This window comes from Thermobia domestica, chromosome 5, assembly GCF_964235325.1.
Source record: "Thermobia domestica chromosome 5, izTheDome1.hap1.1, whole genome shotgun sequence".
NCBI lineage: Eukaryota > Metazoa > Arthropoda > Insecta > Zygentoma > Lepismatidae > Thermobia > Thermobia domestica.
Window position 1 is genome coordinate 148,385,299 of NC_137458.1, and position 15,875 is coordinate 148,401,173.

The 15,875-nt window shown below is 36.0% G+C and overlaps 1 protein-coding gene across 3 annotated transcripts in view; it reads right to left on the bottom strand.

Annotated features, from left to right (window-relative positions):
- The window catches only part of Mad (mothers against decapentaplegic homolog 1), a 56,673-nt gene extending 44,100 nt beyond the window's left edge, over positions 1-12,573 (bottom strand). Inside the window, exons 1-3 of one of the 3 annotated variants that reach the window (XM_081759162.1) lie at positions 12,440-12,573; positions 2,231-2,565; positions 24-195 (exon numbers count right to left, since the gene is read on the bottom strand). In XM_081759162.1, coding sequence (XP_081615288.1) covers positions 24-195; positions 2,231-2,515 — 457 coding nt within the window. In that variant the 5' untranslated portion in view covers positions 2,516-2,565; positions 12,440-12,573. Of the gene's footprint in view, positions 1-23; positions 196-2,230; positions 2,566-12,154; positions 12,318-12,439 lie in introns of those variants that run through there. The other 2 variants (XM_081759164.1, XM_081759161.1) reach the window with 2 other exon arrangements.
- Positions 12,574-15,875: the final 3,302 nt, after the last annotated feature.

Below are 15,875 nucleotides of genomic sequence, written 5' to 3' on the forward strand. Positions count from 1 at the left end.
GAATAGAAAAATAAATTACTTACCTGGACTTTCCACGCGTTTATAGTGATACGGATTAATACAGACTTCCTTCTGTTTCGCCGAAAACGGATACTGACAGCATTCGAGAGGTTTCAGTTCATGATGGGATTGCAGATCTGGCCATCGCCAAACGCGACAATATATTACGTGTGGTAAGCCCTTTCTATGTGACACCTGAAGAAATTCAAAATATACAGTTAAAATCTTCTATGTATAATACATTATCTACAAAATACTTTAGTTTCAACTACTACAATAAATTGTCAGCAGTACACATAACGAGAACCAATACACAAAATGGATGTATTACTATAGCTCTATTCTATAACCACCACCCAGATGTAGTCTGTTATAGTGTAATCTGTAATGACTAATTTTTCAGATTAGTAAGAGAAAAAGGAAGTCACTATTCTAACCGAAGTTGTCTCTACTATATTAAATAATCACATAATATTCAGAAAGTGTTTTCCCACTATTTCTTTCTACACACACTATATAGTGCCAGGAATAAGTCAAATACTTGTTATAGAGCAAACGAGCAAGCCGCATAGTAATGCTGAACAATATATACCTCCTCTCAACTACAACATTTAAAGATACATAAAGATGGCTCACATATCGGTTTGCTGCGAATGAAATATCCATCTCAACACAGGGACGGACTGAAGTGATGTCTAACGCTACAAACTCAGTACACATCGAGGAAACATGTTGGGGTACTCAGACAGACAGGGGGCAGAGAGTTGCTAAACAGGGTTGTATGAAAGTGCATCACGGAGAACACACAATTGCGAATAATTTTTCTTTAATTCAAAATGAGCGTTCCTGCACAGCAAGCCGCAAAAAACATTAATAGTGCACTCAGAGTAGAAATGGCGATTGCACACATCATTCACCGCTGATTTATAAAACTTCCTTTCGGTAATACCACTGCAAAATAAACCGCGCAGCATACACCAAAAACAAACCCTCGAAAGTGTTCGTTCCACTAAAGACTAGTTAGACATACATCACACGATTATCGTTTGGTTGTTCAGTGCGAACGGTAAGGTCAATATTTGAAACAAATTCCTAATCCAAAGAGGAAAGGTGGTGGTTTTGTTGAAATAATTAGCATTTTAATGGAGACTATTTAACAGGAAGTGATTGCTAAATATTACAAATACAGTTATATCTTCGTCTGTCCCAAGTCAGTACACACAATAGTCTTCTCTTCAACTTGTAATTAATTTAAATTTTTCGTTCAAAATTAACAAACTGCCAATGCAATCAAGATGTAATTTTTGAAGAACACACTACTGGTTTTGCCAGCTCTTGCGATCTTGAGTGACGAGCCCTCAACCGAAATTATAAGTAGCGCCTGTACCCTTCAGTAACCCAAATGAACTAACTTTTTAGCAATTAATGTTCGGGGTGAACCTACTGAAAGGACATGCCTAGGTTTCTGAGCTTTTTATTAGTATATTATTGGTACAATCAAGCTATATAACACTGCTTTTTAACCTAGCTTTCGCTGAACGAATCGGACAGATCCTCAAATTTCTGAAGAGAGACGTTCTATAAGCAGGTCGGTCACAGTTTGTGAGTGTCTAGATGTTAAGAACAGGAAGGTTACCGATTAAAGCTGATTGCGATTGGTATTGATATTCTTCATAACTTTGACTGTAAATGATGAGAACCGATATTGGTTATTCAAACTGGACAATGTATCCCCTTATTATGGCACTGCGGTGAGGTATATTGGATCATAAAATGCCGAACAGGTCTTGTTGGAAAGGAGATGAAAGGCAAAATGACCAACCGGCTTCCCCGAAGCCATACCTTTCAACTATTGGGAGTAGGATTACTTGAAGGGAAGATTTAAGACCGGAAAACGCAGGACATTGCCACGCTAAGAAAAGAAATCGAAAAAAAATGCGCCATTTCCGTGGAAATAAATCAGGAAGCAATAACTTTTGGAAGCATTGTCGATTATGTTTGGATGCAGTTTGAGACAAAGTGACTGGTTGGTATTGTGCATTATTCATCAATATAAAAGAAAATGAAATCTTTAAGCTTTACGTCCTATGGTTATGTCGGGTAGGCTAAAGGGAATTGTGATGTCATCAAATAATACAGATCAAAATTAAAGAAGTGCTAGCAAACCGTACCTTCCAGTATGGCCGGAAGAACGAACAAGAATTTATACAAATCAACATCACATAGTTACCTGCAGTCTGCCATCTAAGCTCCTTGGAATGGTAACACATTTACTTGGTTGTCCAGGACAACTTAACGCTTTTTCCAATTCTTCTATTGCACCTTTCTTTTTCTTTAATTTTTTCACAAGAGAGTCCACAGCTTTCTCCGCCCACTTTTCCTCTTCATCTCCTTGCTTCCAGCCTAACAGTTTTTTCACAGCAGGACTTGTAAATGAGAACAAACTGTTCAGAGACGACATAGGCCCCGAACCAGATGATTCAGCTTCCTCGGGATCCATAATGGATAATGGCATTAAAAACTGAGATTAACTGTATTCTAGTGACTGACGAACGCTGCAGTAGCCTGTAATTGAAAAATAAATTACGGTGTAATGATTACAGAAATAATAAATTTTAAGAACCTGCTGGCGTTTTCGGTCGTTTCAGCTTTTATCAAGTGAAGTGGAAGACAAGTACAAGATTACAGTCAATTGCAGGATGAAAGCATACTAATTATTAATTTTTTCTTTGTATCCTTTCAGTTAATGAAAACACTCATAACACAAAATATTAAGCTACCTCATCTTGTTTTAATAAAATCTGTTTATGTGAGATATATTTTGTTCCACTTGGTTGGACTTCGCATTCATATATACTTCGACCCCTAGAAAGGATAAAGTAGACAATTTTGTAGACTAACAAAGGGGTGGGTAATTCCATATAATATAGAATAGGAATAAAATTCCTATTATACTCAGGATTCAAGAGTCAGCAGTCCTGACTGAAGATTTCTTTAATTCCTCTCAAAATATGCCAAGCAAATTTAGTACGACAAGTCACGAGTCAGAGATGAAAGAAAGCGGCACTTTTGGCAGAAACACTGTCAAGCATACATATTATTAATTACACAAGTCTGAAAAAAATGATCCCTAACATCATTCCTGCTCATTCTTATGTGAAATGACTTTCTGAAGCCGAATATGAGCTCCGTTCCCCCCCCCCCCCATCACCCACAGTTATCGGGTGAGCCTCTCTCCCCCGTTACCTTGTTTTATTACTTTTCGAAAATTCGGAGGGATGAAAAGGATTAATATTTTAGTCTGTACATTTTATCTGAGAGTATACAGAGGTGAAAGTTCTAAATTAACTATAGGAAGGAGGTAAATCTGAGGATATATTCCTTAAATTGATAGATTTTTTCGGTTTTATTTCTAATTAAATAGTCTCCATTTGCCTAGATCACATGACATCTTCTATTCTATCATCAATGCATTTGAATTAGGACAGAAGAATAAGCCTTCATCTTCCGCAAAAAGTAATTTCAGGGTTGACTGCCTGGTCCTGTAAGATATTTTTACATCATTGTCTAAGAGATTCCACTGCTGAAGTCGAGATTTGCTCTTATGTAAATACAAGACCCTTATGAGATCATTCAATTCTGACTGAGTACAGAGGTCAAATTGTCGATGAGCTAAATCAGCTGAACCCTCTTCACCATTGGTGGGCCTATCATCATTTTATGGTGCACACTGTGACTCGAAGTTTTTCAAATCCATTTCTAGCTGTAGAGTACCGGTTTTCGGGGGCACTCGGATTCGTAAAGATTCGTTGTAAGGAACTGGTCCTAGAGGTGAAGGGATATTAGGACACTGAATTATGTGCTTATTTTTGCTAGAGAACCCGATGGTGAAAGTCATACAGATGAAACAAACAATCTGTGAGATAACAGGAAGGTTCGTGCCAAACCATGGGAACATCCAATGGCATTGATTTATGGGTCATTTGATCAAGCTACTGTACTGTAACCAGCAATGCAGCAAACTCTTGAAGCCCAATCCTTATCCTGATCGTCAACTTGGCAATCAAAGAAACATTTATAAGCAGTTTTAAGAAACGAAGAAAGGAGTTGAGTTTAAGGTCCCAACTCAACTCAAAAAAGTTTTATTTGCACCTTTAAAGCCAATTTCCCGCAAACATATCAAACTATCGGGATGATTTTTACACTTGTGCGGCATAATTAAACAGTAAATCAATGCTTGATATTAATCACAACTTACATTCTTGTACAATAATTCACTTGGACAAAGCCGGAGTAAATTAGTATCTACTGTTTTACACAATTTCAACCACCTGGAAAAACAGAATCTCCGGCTAGCATACCAGCAAGTTGACTCTACAATCGCTAAACACGTACTGAGGAAAGGTGAGGATTGCAGTGCATTACTAATGCAAATTTAAGCTTGTCAAAGCATGAAACAGTGTGCAAGCGCGAGGTATAAGGCGCGGCACGGTGTACAGTGAATCTTCCAAAACTGTTGCTACATATTTTGCTATTATTGATATATATTTTTATTATTTGAGAATGTTTCGGAGAGGATGCGCTGGTTGGAGATGGAATGTCAAAAATGTGTAAAATTGAAGAAAGAAAGAAAAAAAAAAAAGGAAAATCAATCATTTTTACTGATGTTTTTACAATTTAAGGGGGTAAATTCCCTCTAGATTTACCTTCTTGCTACAACTGTTCATGGTTCAGAACATTTCACCTCTCTAGCCCCTCAGAAGAAATAACAGGCTAAAATAATAATCCTTTTCATCCCTCCGAATTTTTGAAAAGTAACAATAGGTGGGGGTCTCCCCGAAAACTGCGGGTGATGCTGGAAAATGGAGATCATATTCGGATTCAGAAAGTAATTTCACATAAGAATCAGCAGGAATGGTGTCAGGGCCGATTTTCATGCAGACCAGTGTAATCCCTTAGAACTTAGGCTATATGCTTGCTTCGAAGTGATTTTTGCTTGTCTTACGTCCCTTTATGTTTTGTTTGTCTTGTATATTATAACTAGTGATGTCAACCGGCTCGGCTCGGTTCGGCCCAACTGAGCCGTGAACCTAGCCGTTGACAACGCTAGTTCCAGGAAACTACGGTCTCAACCTTCAAACTCCGATTGCTAATTAGTTGTTTTGCAAAGAAATAAATTTGTGATTAAAGCTACTAACTACTTACTACAAAATGTTAAAACAAAAGCCCAAATTTCGAAGTTGGATTACTGAAGACAAACAAAATGTTTTATATTTGAGTTTGTAGTAACTGATTTGTTTATCAATCTCTTAAATCAGTAGGCAACTAGTTTGATCTTTGTTGTAAATATGATTCAAAAAACTAATGACATAATAGTACAAATTTGTAAAAGTTTGAGCACGCCTACAACTATTATTGTTAAGGTAGTGTAACAGTATCTATGCAGTTTTTAAAAAATGGCATCCTCTGTGTTTATCTAAGACTTGTTTTATTACTTCCATCTATTTATTAATACTGAAAAAATATTTCTAAGCGAACTTGTAATTTTTCTTTGTTGTTAATCAGACGATGAGGTACCTTACAAGGATAAAAATTGTCACAGGGTTCGAATCTCCGATAGTACCTCATTTGTATTGTCAAACAGGATTGAGAAATATTACACTATTCTACACATTGCACGGAAACTGCGTACGCATTACGTATAGGCCATAATATTTTTCTAGGTAGATTATACTCGGGTAGGCTACCTGCAGCCAGATCCGCCTTAGAGGGCAGAAAACTTAACGAAAGGGGTTGTTTTGAGGGAAATTTTTCGATTTTACCCCAAATTCCTCTTCTGTTGTACATCACGCACATATGTGGATGATGCCATTTGAAAGCTTGTTTCATTCTGAAAAGAATAACGTAAGAACTATGATACCCGGATAAATAGCACTGAAGCAGCAGCTACTCAACTGAGTCAAAATACGACCATCACCTAGTTTCTCCCCCAACCTTGCACATTAACATCTTCAGTTACTTGCCTCACAAAATATAGCTGAGCGAGCGAAAAGAGGGGATAGGAAACCGGCAGACTTGTTGTTTTCTATCTTTATCACAACTTAGACAAAAACAAGGTACTCGGTTCTGGAGAAATGAAACGATTGGGGAGATTGAATGCAATTCGAAATAATGTTGAAAAGTCATAATTCACTAACTGTCCTCTCATTGTCTCCTAAATGATTTGCGGTGGGCGACACGAAAACAATTCACTTAGCATACATAACATTCAAGGGCGTAACCAGTAGTAATTGTTGAAAAATTACAACTCTTTTAAGACTTGTGTAAGTATGGCGTCCGGATGTATGGAATAAAAACTATAGTATGAATAATACAAACCAACCTGTGCTAGGTTGCCACTAAAAAGCACGAATGCTATCTAACCGAGCCAGGGCAGGGTGGTGCTGGGGATCCGAGCGAAGGCGAGGGGGTGTGCCCGAAAGGAGCAAGCGCGTGGGGACGGTGGTATACGCGCAAGCGAGGGTGCTGAAAGTAAGTAGATTAGCAATGATACGAGTTTCAATGGATTTTGTTGTGGCTTCATACTAGTAGCGCTCCACCTGTAACCATAAAACATAGCTTCTATACATTGAAATACACAACCGGTAGAAAGTAGTATCTAATACGGTCACATTTTATATCCATTCATTCATTTCATTGATCGTAAAACACTTGTAACGATTTTACACTAGTAACCCTAAACTTACAAACCTAAAATACTGGTGTATTACTTTGTATATAATTCTATCTATCGCTTGCAGAAATTTGTTCTTTAAAAATACATCTTTTCATGCAAATTATTGAAATTTACCTGTAAATCTTCCAAAATGTGGTGCGCCAAAAGTAAATCAGCACTATATATATATATATATATATATATATATATATATATATATATAATGGATAAAACCGTCATATACTTATTTACTTTGAAATACTGTCTGGAAACCATGAACCAGAAAATCGTTTCACTGACCCTCATCAACTTTCTCATAAATAAAACTGCCCATTGTAACTTATCCTAACAACACATTTAAACAAACTTAACATACACTCTTAAGTTAAAACTCTGATGTAATACTACTTCTGAAAGAATTCCGGAGGGAACATTCTGTCTTCGTGCCTTGCTGACATCTAACACACCACGTTACAACAAAGCAAATGCTGTCAAACTAACACACACATATTACAACAAAAAAACACTACAAAAACCAGGATTGCCCGGTTTAAGCCAGCTGGCTTTTTTAAAAAATGGTTTAAATCAAAAATCGAAAAACGTTCGTAAAAGTGTAAGTGTTCGTTAAACCTTGATGTACACACACACTTGTGGGTTATCACGCTTCACTCCCGTATATTATTCGTATTACATTCAGACCTAAATTTTCTATTCATTACTCAAAGAGATTATACTACAAAAGCAACTTTTTTTAAATATATTTTTTACAAGTTTATGAATGTTTAAGTTTTTTTTTTTTTTAATAGTTTGTTATTATTGCTATGCAATTGCAATCAAAGAAGAACTAAATATTGTTTCGTTTTAATAATGTTTACTATTGATAAAATACACCGAAATGCCGTACTTTTGGGGGGGCTCATACAAACCCTCGAGAGGCATTTATTGAAATCAGAAGTATCTTTGGTATCTATTTATGTATAAATGAGTCAGAGCCAAAATGGACTTAAATAATTCTATCTTTATTCACTTTCCTTACTGAAACGCAAATTAAGTCGTCGTAATTCTTTAACTTGGATTAATAGAAGTCGTAGTGACCTAACTTGCACTAAATTAGTTCTTAGGTACCCTGCAGCATTTTGAAATTGTTCATATGTAATTCTGTATAATGGGTTCACTTGTGCAACTGTCTCTCTTTTTGTCCTTCTAAAATGCCTCTTGACAATTATATTAACAAGTATGTAAAGATCAGTACAACGTATTGTGAATGAGTCGACAGACGTATCGCACTTGTGGCCAATTAGTTCCGGTTTCAAGTTCAAATGGAGGACAATTTCTCTCGGATGTAAGCCGAGAAGCGGTTTGGATTCCGTTTTAAACTTATGTTACCCGTTCCAGTATAACCCGGTTGTTGCATAGTAATACCAAGGCGAAACAAACTTTTATATCTGTCCATACGTGATATAAATATACAAAACAAATTATTTAAACAAACAAACAAACAAAAAAAAAAAAAGGTTTAAACTAAAAAAAAAAGGGTTTTAAAAAAACGAGCTCTTCGTTTTCAATAAAAACCATGGTTTTTGCCAACCCTGTAACAAACTATAATATTCTACACGTTACCGCAAATTCTACCTACCAGCAATAATCTTGGTAATGAACTGAACCAAACCGCACGTGCGAACTGGTTATTTAATTACATTTACTTAGATTTCATATATCGTACGCATATGCCCTTTAGGCTAAGGGCGATGATGAATGATGATAATGAAAATGGAGTCACACTGAAACGCTGGTATTTATTTCCCCGAGTTTTCATAAGTTAGTTAGTAGTCCCTGATCCCCAACACCGCGAAAACTATCAATTGTGTTTAAGTTAAAAATAAATAAATAAATAAAAACTAAAAAAATAAAATAAATAAATAAATAAAAAAATGCAATGAATATTGAATAAGTAGTTATATATATAAAGCACTACAAAATATAAATGAAATCTTACGATGAATGAAAGAAACATTACACAATTACGTAGTTATTTTAGATATAAATGAAACCACATACAAACAAATAACTGCTAACAACGGTCGGTGATTGATCAAAAGTATTTCATACAGCACTGTAGTAGGTTACCATCTAGTAGTCATACCAAATGTCCACCATTAACTGAATTTAGTCAATTATAGAAAATGAAGAGGAGTTCCCGTACCTGTTAACCTTATCCATACGCAACTTTACGAACTAATCAATGAATTTAGACTCCTCCATCATCTACGGTGAGAAGGTCAAAGTCACAAGTAAAAATCCGATTACCTGGAAATTATAATACAACCAAGTGTCAGTGTGTCAGTTACGGTCCTAATAGTTCACAGTCAGGCTAACAGTCGCTAGCAATGCTGCCTTCTACCTGACGCCAGGCAATTTGTTAGACGAGCCGAAGGCTTGTGAAAAACTAGTCTGCACTAAATGCCAGAAAGTGACTTTTTACATAATATGAAATAGTACTAATAAAAACAGATAGAAACGTGCTTTCATATAAAGATGTTGCAAAATTGCGAAGAATCAATTACTGAACGCCCTCATTCAAAATCCATGCTACCCAGCAAAATCGGTATAAAAAGAACATTAAAAAGCAACATCAAGTATCAGTACTATCTAAAACCCGAAATTGCAAACCACGCACAACCTACACAAGGATTTTCTGATAACGCCAGATACCAAAAGGTTCTCCCCGCTCATACGAATTATACATAAATTCTTGTTTGTATATTGAAGTTTGTCGCCTCTTTTCAGCACCGACGCTATGACTTTCAACTAACACCATCAGATAGAAATGTTGTATGTATACTCCTACGTATATCAATTTCATAATCGATCATTTATTCTTGGATTCCAATGCACGTATACATACAAAAATACAAATCCAAACAATCCGAACACACATGTATTACATTCTTCTCTTCTTATTATAAGGTAGAGCTCTCTTGAGGAAATATGTGGCGAGGAGCAGAATTAAGATTAGATAATCAATATTAGGTACGTTTATTTTAGATTTGATTTGATTAGGTTCTGTTCGGTTTACCATGATACAAGCAGTCGTGGCGCAGCTCAACAGAATTTAATTTCTTACGGCAATAAGAGAGCAGTTCCTGATGACCGAAGTTAATGTCTCACGAACGTCCCTAAACAGGAATGCACAATAAGAAGCTTGGGTTTTATTCCGCAGACGTGAGTCAGAATTACGAAAAAATTGTAAAAAAATTCACAAAAGATCAATCAGTAGTGGAATGCTTTCGGATATTAGTTTCGGCTCATTTTTCTTCACTGTGGAGAGTTTAAATTTAAAAATAGTAGTTAATCATGTCAATTGAAAGGAAAAGAAGTAAGAAGTATTAAAATCTTGTGATGGGAACAAAAGCACATCTTGTAGCATACTGGTACAAGGCATCAAGGGCAAGTAGCACAACGAAAAAAAAGATATGATTTCTTATTCGCAATGCCACATCTATACAACCCATGGCGATACTCTACCTAGAAGGGAGTTTACATAAGTTGTCACTTCATACAGTGCCTAATTTTAAAAAAATAAATTCAAAATTAGTTTCCCAATGTCCTCATTTACGCGCATACCCACCGTCGCTGACGCGTCTACTCCCTACGGACGCACCCCAGTGCCAACTCGCTTAGATGCAATTTCTGCTTTATACTGGCACTAGTAACAGGTTGCTTGATACTTTTGCACTGTAAATTTCATGGCATATATCCGGACGCTATATTTATACCCATGGCTAAAACCTCCTATAGTGAATCTGCATCAAGGGGACCCAGGGCACAATATAACGTAATTACGTTTAAGAATACCACAGGGTGAAAAATGAAATTTTCAAGCAACTCGTTACGTGAAACGGGTTCACTCGAGCAGACGACCCTACCAAAAACAAAATTTATAGGTAAAATATGATGTCAAACACCTTTCGTAAAAGAAGTAGAGTGTGAATATAGGTAATTTCTGTCATTAAATATCATATTGAAATATATTTTGAATGGGAGTGAACGTATTCTGTGTAACTATTTACTGAAGCGGAAGGCGGAAAAATACAAGAATGCGAAAAAGGTGGAAATCAACGGTGGGAATGTTTTCTTCGTGTTAGCAATGGACATTTGCAATGGCTATAATGCAAACATACGAATTCATTACAAAGAATTGTGTGATAAAGAGCGTCATATTGTAAAGTTTTTGCAGTGTTATGGTATTTTGAAACGTAAAATCAACTATGCGAAGTGTGGAAAAGTTCAAAATAGACTAATTTCCCCTTGCAGCAGGCCATTTGTACGCGCGAAACCAGTGAAGCCATTTTGAAAGTGAAAGTTATTGCGGATATTTTATGTATTTTCCCATTATCCTTGTTTATACGAATGCCCCCGTCGCTGACGCGCCTGCTCCATACGGACGCACCCCTAGTTCTGCTCGCCTCCCCTGCTGCGCTCCTGCCCTGACTCGGTTAAATAGCATTCGTGCTTTTAGTGGCCACCTAGCACAAGTGGGGTCGTGGTTAATGCATGCTCTGCAAGAAGAAATTGGAAAATGCAACAGTGTGAAAATTTGTTACAGCCGTCTGCTCGAGTAATGCCCGTGAAACATCTTGACTCACCTGCAGTATATATATATATATATATATAAAAAAATATATATTTTACACTGAGTACTGGATTTATACTAATACCGCTAAATAAACCGAAACAAACTCTCCTCCAAGATCAAATCATCCCTGCATATAATGCCAAACTTTTAAACACCATCGTACGTAACAATCTTGTGCATCATAACAAATACTCCCGCTTATAAACAACGTGATGATTCACAATTAACTTCCATTTCTTTGTCAATCTTAATTCGTTCTGTTGAACACTTACAACAGTTCTATACGTTTCCACCATTTAAGTTCCCGAAAACTCTCCAAATATAAAATTACGTCTGTTACTTCCTTCACTCCAAACCGAACTTTACAGCACAGTATGATCGCTAAAAATGCAATTCTTTACAGAGTACATTGTACTGTAAATCTAATATATTACAACCACCTAAACATGACATATACAAATAATTTATATATCCAGTTGGTTCTTGTAAATTAAACCATGATGATCGAAAAGTGTTACTTGAAAACATCATAGAAACAAAAGCTACACATGAACCAAACTCTACTTAAAAGTCTTGCACACATAATTAATTACTTGTCTACAATTGATACTAAGTTTGAACTTCATCACTTTCATTCAAAACCATGCTTTTCGCACCCACTCATGTATAGAGAATTCATTGTTTAATCTAATCAGGCAGAGTCCACACTTCACACTATCTATACCTTTTTGGCGACATAATGTCTACCGACTTTATGTTATAATATAAAAATTCAAAAACAAACAAAACACACATGCACTTACCACATGTACCTTTATTATTTCGTTCCACTACTTCACTATATCAAGAATTAATTTAAAATCAGTTCTTTAAGTGCAAAATATAAACACCTATCAACCCTCACACCAGAAACGCCTATTTCACCGATGCCACAATTTGATCCTGGCGACTGCAAGACGGCAAATCAGAAATATCACTCCGCTAAACTTAACAGGAAAGAACCACAACAAAATTGATCTTTTAATAAAATAAAATGATTTCCTAACAGAACTATTAAATAACTTATAGTAATAACTCCACATACGTACCGTTTCTAAAGTTTTATTATTAATCGGAAGGCAACCTTGAAAGATTCTTTCCACAATCCCACCTATTTCCTGCAGCGGAATCACTTTCCAAGGTGATGTACCTGACGTCACTAGAACACAAAAATGAATCTGTATATCTGCCATATTACTTTTAATCTCCAAGCTACTACATTAGCGCCACTAGCGGTTATACCTGCTTCTCGTAAAAACATAAAATGAAATTTATACTTATATATATAATCCTAATAATTATTATTTCTTCCAAAAAATATTGACCTAGATTAGTGATTATTATTTTATATGTGAAAATCAATGAGAATCTTTGATTCAAAATATTCAAGAAAGGTTTATGCAGATGAATGAAATAATAGATAAGGCTACTGGTTTTAGAATTCAATTACTTTCAATTTCTCACTTAAATCAACAAAAACAATTTACTAACAATATTATTGTTAGTTCTCCTTTATTTTCAAAGAAATTTCAGCACCTATATTTCTTCCGAGTTTAGAACAGTTTGAAATTACAGATGGCAGCACATGCACCAATGAGTCTATTAAGAATATGAAATGTCTATGGCGGTTGGGGCGACTTAATGTCGATGACAAGAGCTCTTGTTAAGTTGTCTTAAACGTTTGTAACAAATTACGAAGGATATCGCTTGCCGTTTACGGTTTGAATAAGTTCTAATGAGTATTATCAATCATATACTATCGCGTACTAAAATGATACTTTATTGTTGATGTAATAAATGCCGCTTTCATTGATCTACAGCGTCTCCAATAAGTGAAAATCTCTATGCGCAAATCGCGAAATTTTAAAAATGACTTATCAATAACTTAAGTAACTTTTTCTTTTCCCAGAGAGTTTTCTATTGTTAGCCGCGTATTCACATAAAATTAATCACTGACTGAGCTGTAACTCGTGTTATATACATTACTTTAGAGTCAGTCACGTAACTAATGGCTCGTAGGGTACACAGCAGAAAACATAGTGGAGAGACAAATTCTGCATTTTATTTATTATTTATTTTAATTATGATTGAAAACAATATTTACTATATATGTTTCAGTCAAAATTTTTTAAAGTGTTGATTTCTGAATACAGTTTTGGGTAGTTCCTGTCTCTGTATGTCCATGATAGTAATGAAATAAAATAAAATGAAATTTTTGAGTTTTACGTCCCACGTTTATGCCGGTTAGGCTAAAGGAGACGGTGATTATGAGAAATGAATGAAATGGTGGAATGGAGAAAGTGGAATGAAACGGGAGAACCCCGAGAAAACCCACGAGCACGGTGTTTGTGCACCACAAAGTCCACACGGCGCGAGCTGGGATCGAACCAGGGACCCCAAGCACCAGAGATGAGCGCTCTACCACTGAGCCGCCACGCCTCCGATGATAGTAATGGTTTGGCATCCCCTACAAAGCAGTGCTTCTCAGCTAGTGTACCGCGGAACTTCCAAGGCAATCTGACAGGCTTTCTTCCAGAAAATTTCGTCCGGGGGCATAATCAAAATATGAGGGACTGCAGTGGAACACTTTACTAAAGGACGTGACCTGCACAGGAGTGATATCACTCCGGGGTTAAGCCTCCGGAAGTATACTTGGAGGTAACACTGAACGTGACAACGAAGAAATAAAAAAAATACAAGTAATATAGCTTAATTCAATACAAATTTTTAAAAATGTAACAAAAATATTGCAAAGCCTAAACATTTATTTTCCTGAGACATTCAAGAATGGACATTAGTTATTAATGAGAATCTATCATAGTGTTGTCAAAAAAAAAAAAAAAAAAAAAAAAAACACATATGTTAAGTGAACTGTGGTTTAGTGACGATGCCGGTTTTAATTTCTTGGGTGCAGGCGGAGGAACAGAGACATTTCTTTATGGGCAGCTAACTTCTCTATATCGAAAAGGACAATTTATATTACATGACTTATAGTACAACGAAATGTGGGCATTTCGTTTCATTGTATCATTTTCTTGTAATAAGCTTATAATTTTTCTTGGGCGATATTTGATTTGTATATGCACTAGCCTGCTACTCCGATAGAAGAAGAAGATAAAAAAATTTTTGTAATATAGATAATGGAATAATTTTGGTATCCATGACGACGACTTACTTCTTGATTCTTCTGATAAAGACGTTAAGTTATACTGCTTTAAGTTGTTCCACGTTAAACATTTGAAATGTTTGGAATAAACGACATATTTAATGAAAAACTAAGTGAATTATTTGATTTATTCTTAATGGCTCAATAACATTTTACGGATCAGGGAGAAAATGTTGTTATAATAGAAGGTAGGCGCAGCCACCGGGGCTCGTCCTCTTGTCTCTCTGGCATCGTTACTGCCGTGGAGATCACAGTGGCTCAGTGGTTTCACATCTGGTGCTATGGATCCCTTGTTATATTACAGACCAAGTGAGTTTTTGGTGACAGCATCGTCCTCATATTTTCGCGGTTATTCCGTTTTCTCCTACTTTTTCATCCCACCAATTCTTTCAAATCGTTCACTTTCATTAATAGCCCATCTCATTTAGCCTAAAGGGTGTAATCATGGGAAATTACACTAGAAATGTCATTTCATCTTTCGTCACTGCCGTAGAGATATTCAACAAAGAAGACTATGCCACGATAAAAAAAAAAAAAAAAAGTCAAATATAGCTGCTATAGAGTTTACATGCTAGGATTAGCATATCTTACATTTCTCTGTAAGTTTTACGTTTTTTCGGCACGTTTTGCATTATACGTTTTTATTTTCTTGTAATATAATTTCTTCCGGATTTAATAAATCTAAGAAATTGCTATCCTGGGACATTATTCCGTAAAGGTCTTCCTAAAATTTATGGATCTTAACTCATCACAAATAAACAAGAAGCAATTATGTCTGCTGACTACTATCGCACGCTAGAACTCAAATTTTGCATTGCGATCAGAGATAAAAGTGGATTTGATAAAGTAGGGGGATCGCATGACGTCCTGTGCCTCTCTTTGCCCATTGTATTTTTTCAGAAAGTGGGAGGACGCCACAGATATTTTCTGGAACTTTGAAAAACAGTGAAGTTAAACTTCGAGAACGATGTTCAAAATCTTTAAGGGAAGCATAGAAAAGTAGATTCTAAAATGATATTTTATCCTCTGAATCACAATTCAGAAAGAATTTTTGTGAGAGACACCGATGTATTCCTGCCGTTGATACACCATTATGACAGAATTTCTTGTAAAGAATTATACGTGATGGCGGGATTTCAAAGACAAGAAGGTTTATTCCGGTTCACCACCTTTGCCACCAGTTTTCTGAGAATGAGAAGAGAGGTAACGGTTTATCACGCTCCATTTTGATGTGACATAACGTCATATCCAGTTGTAACCTCAAAAATCCAGAACTGTCTACTTCCTCATGTCAGAAAACTGTGACCTTTTATTTTCCT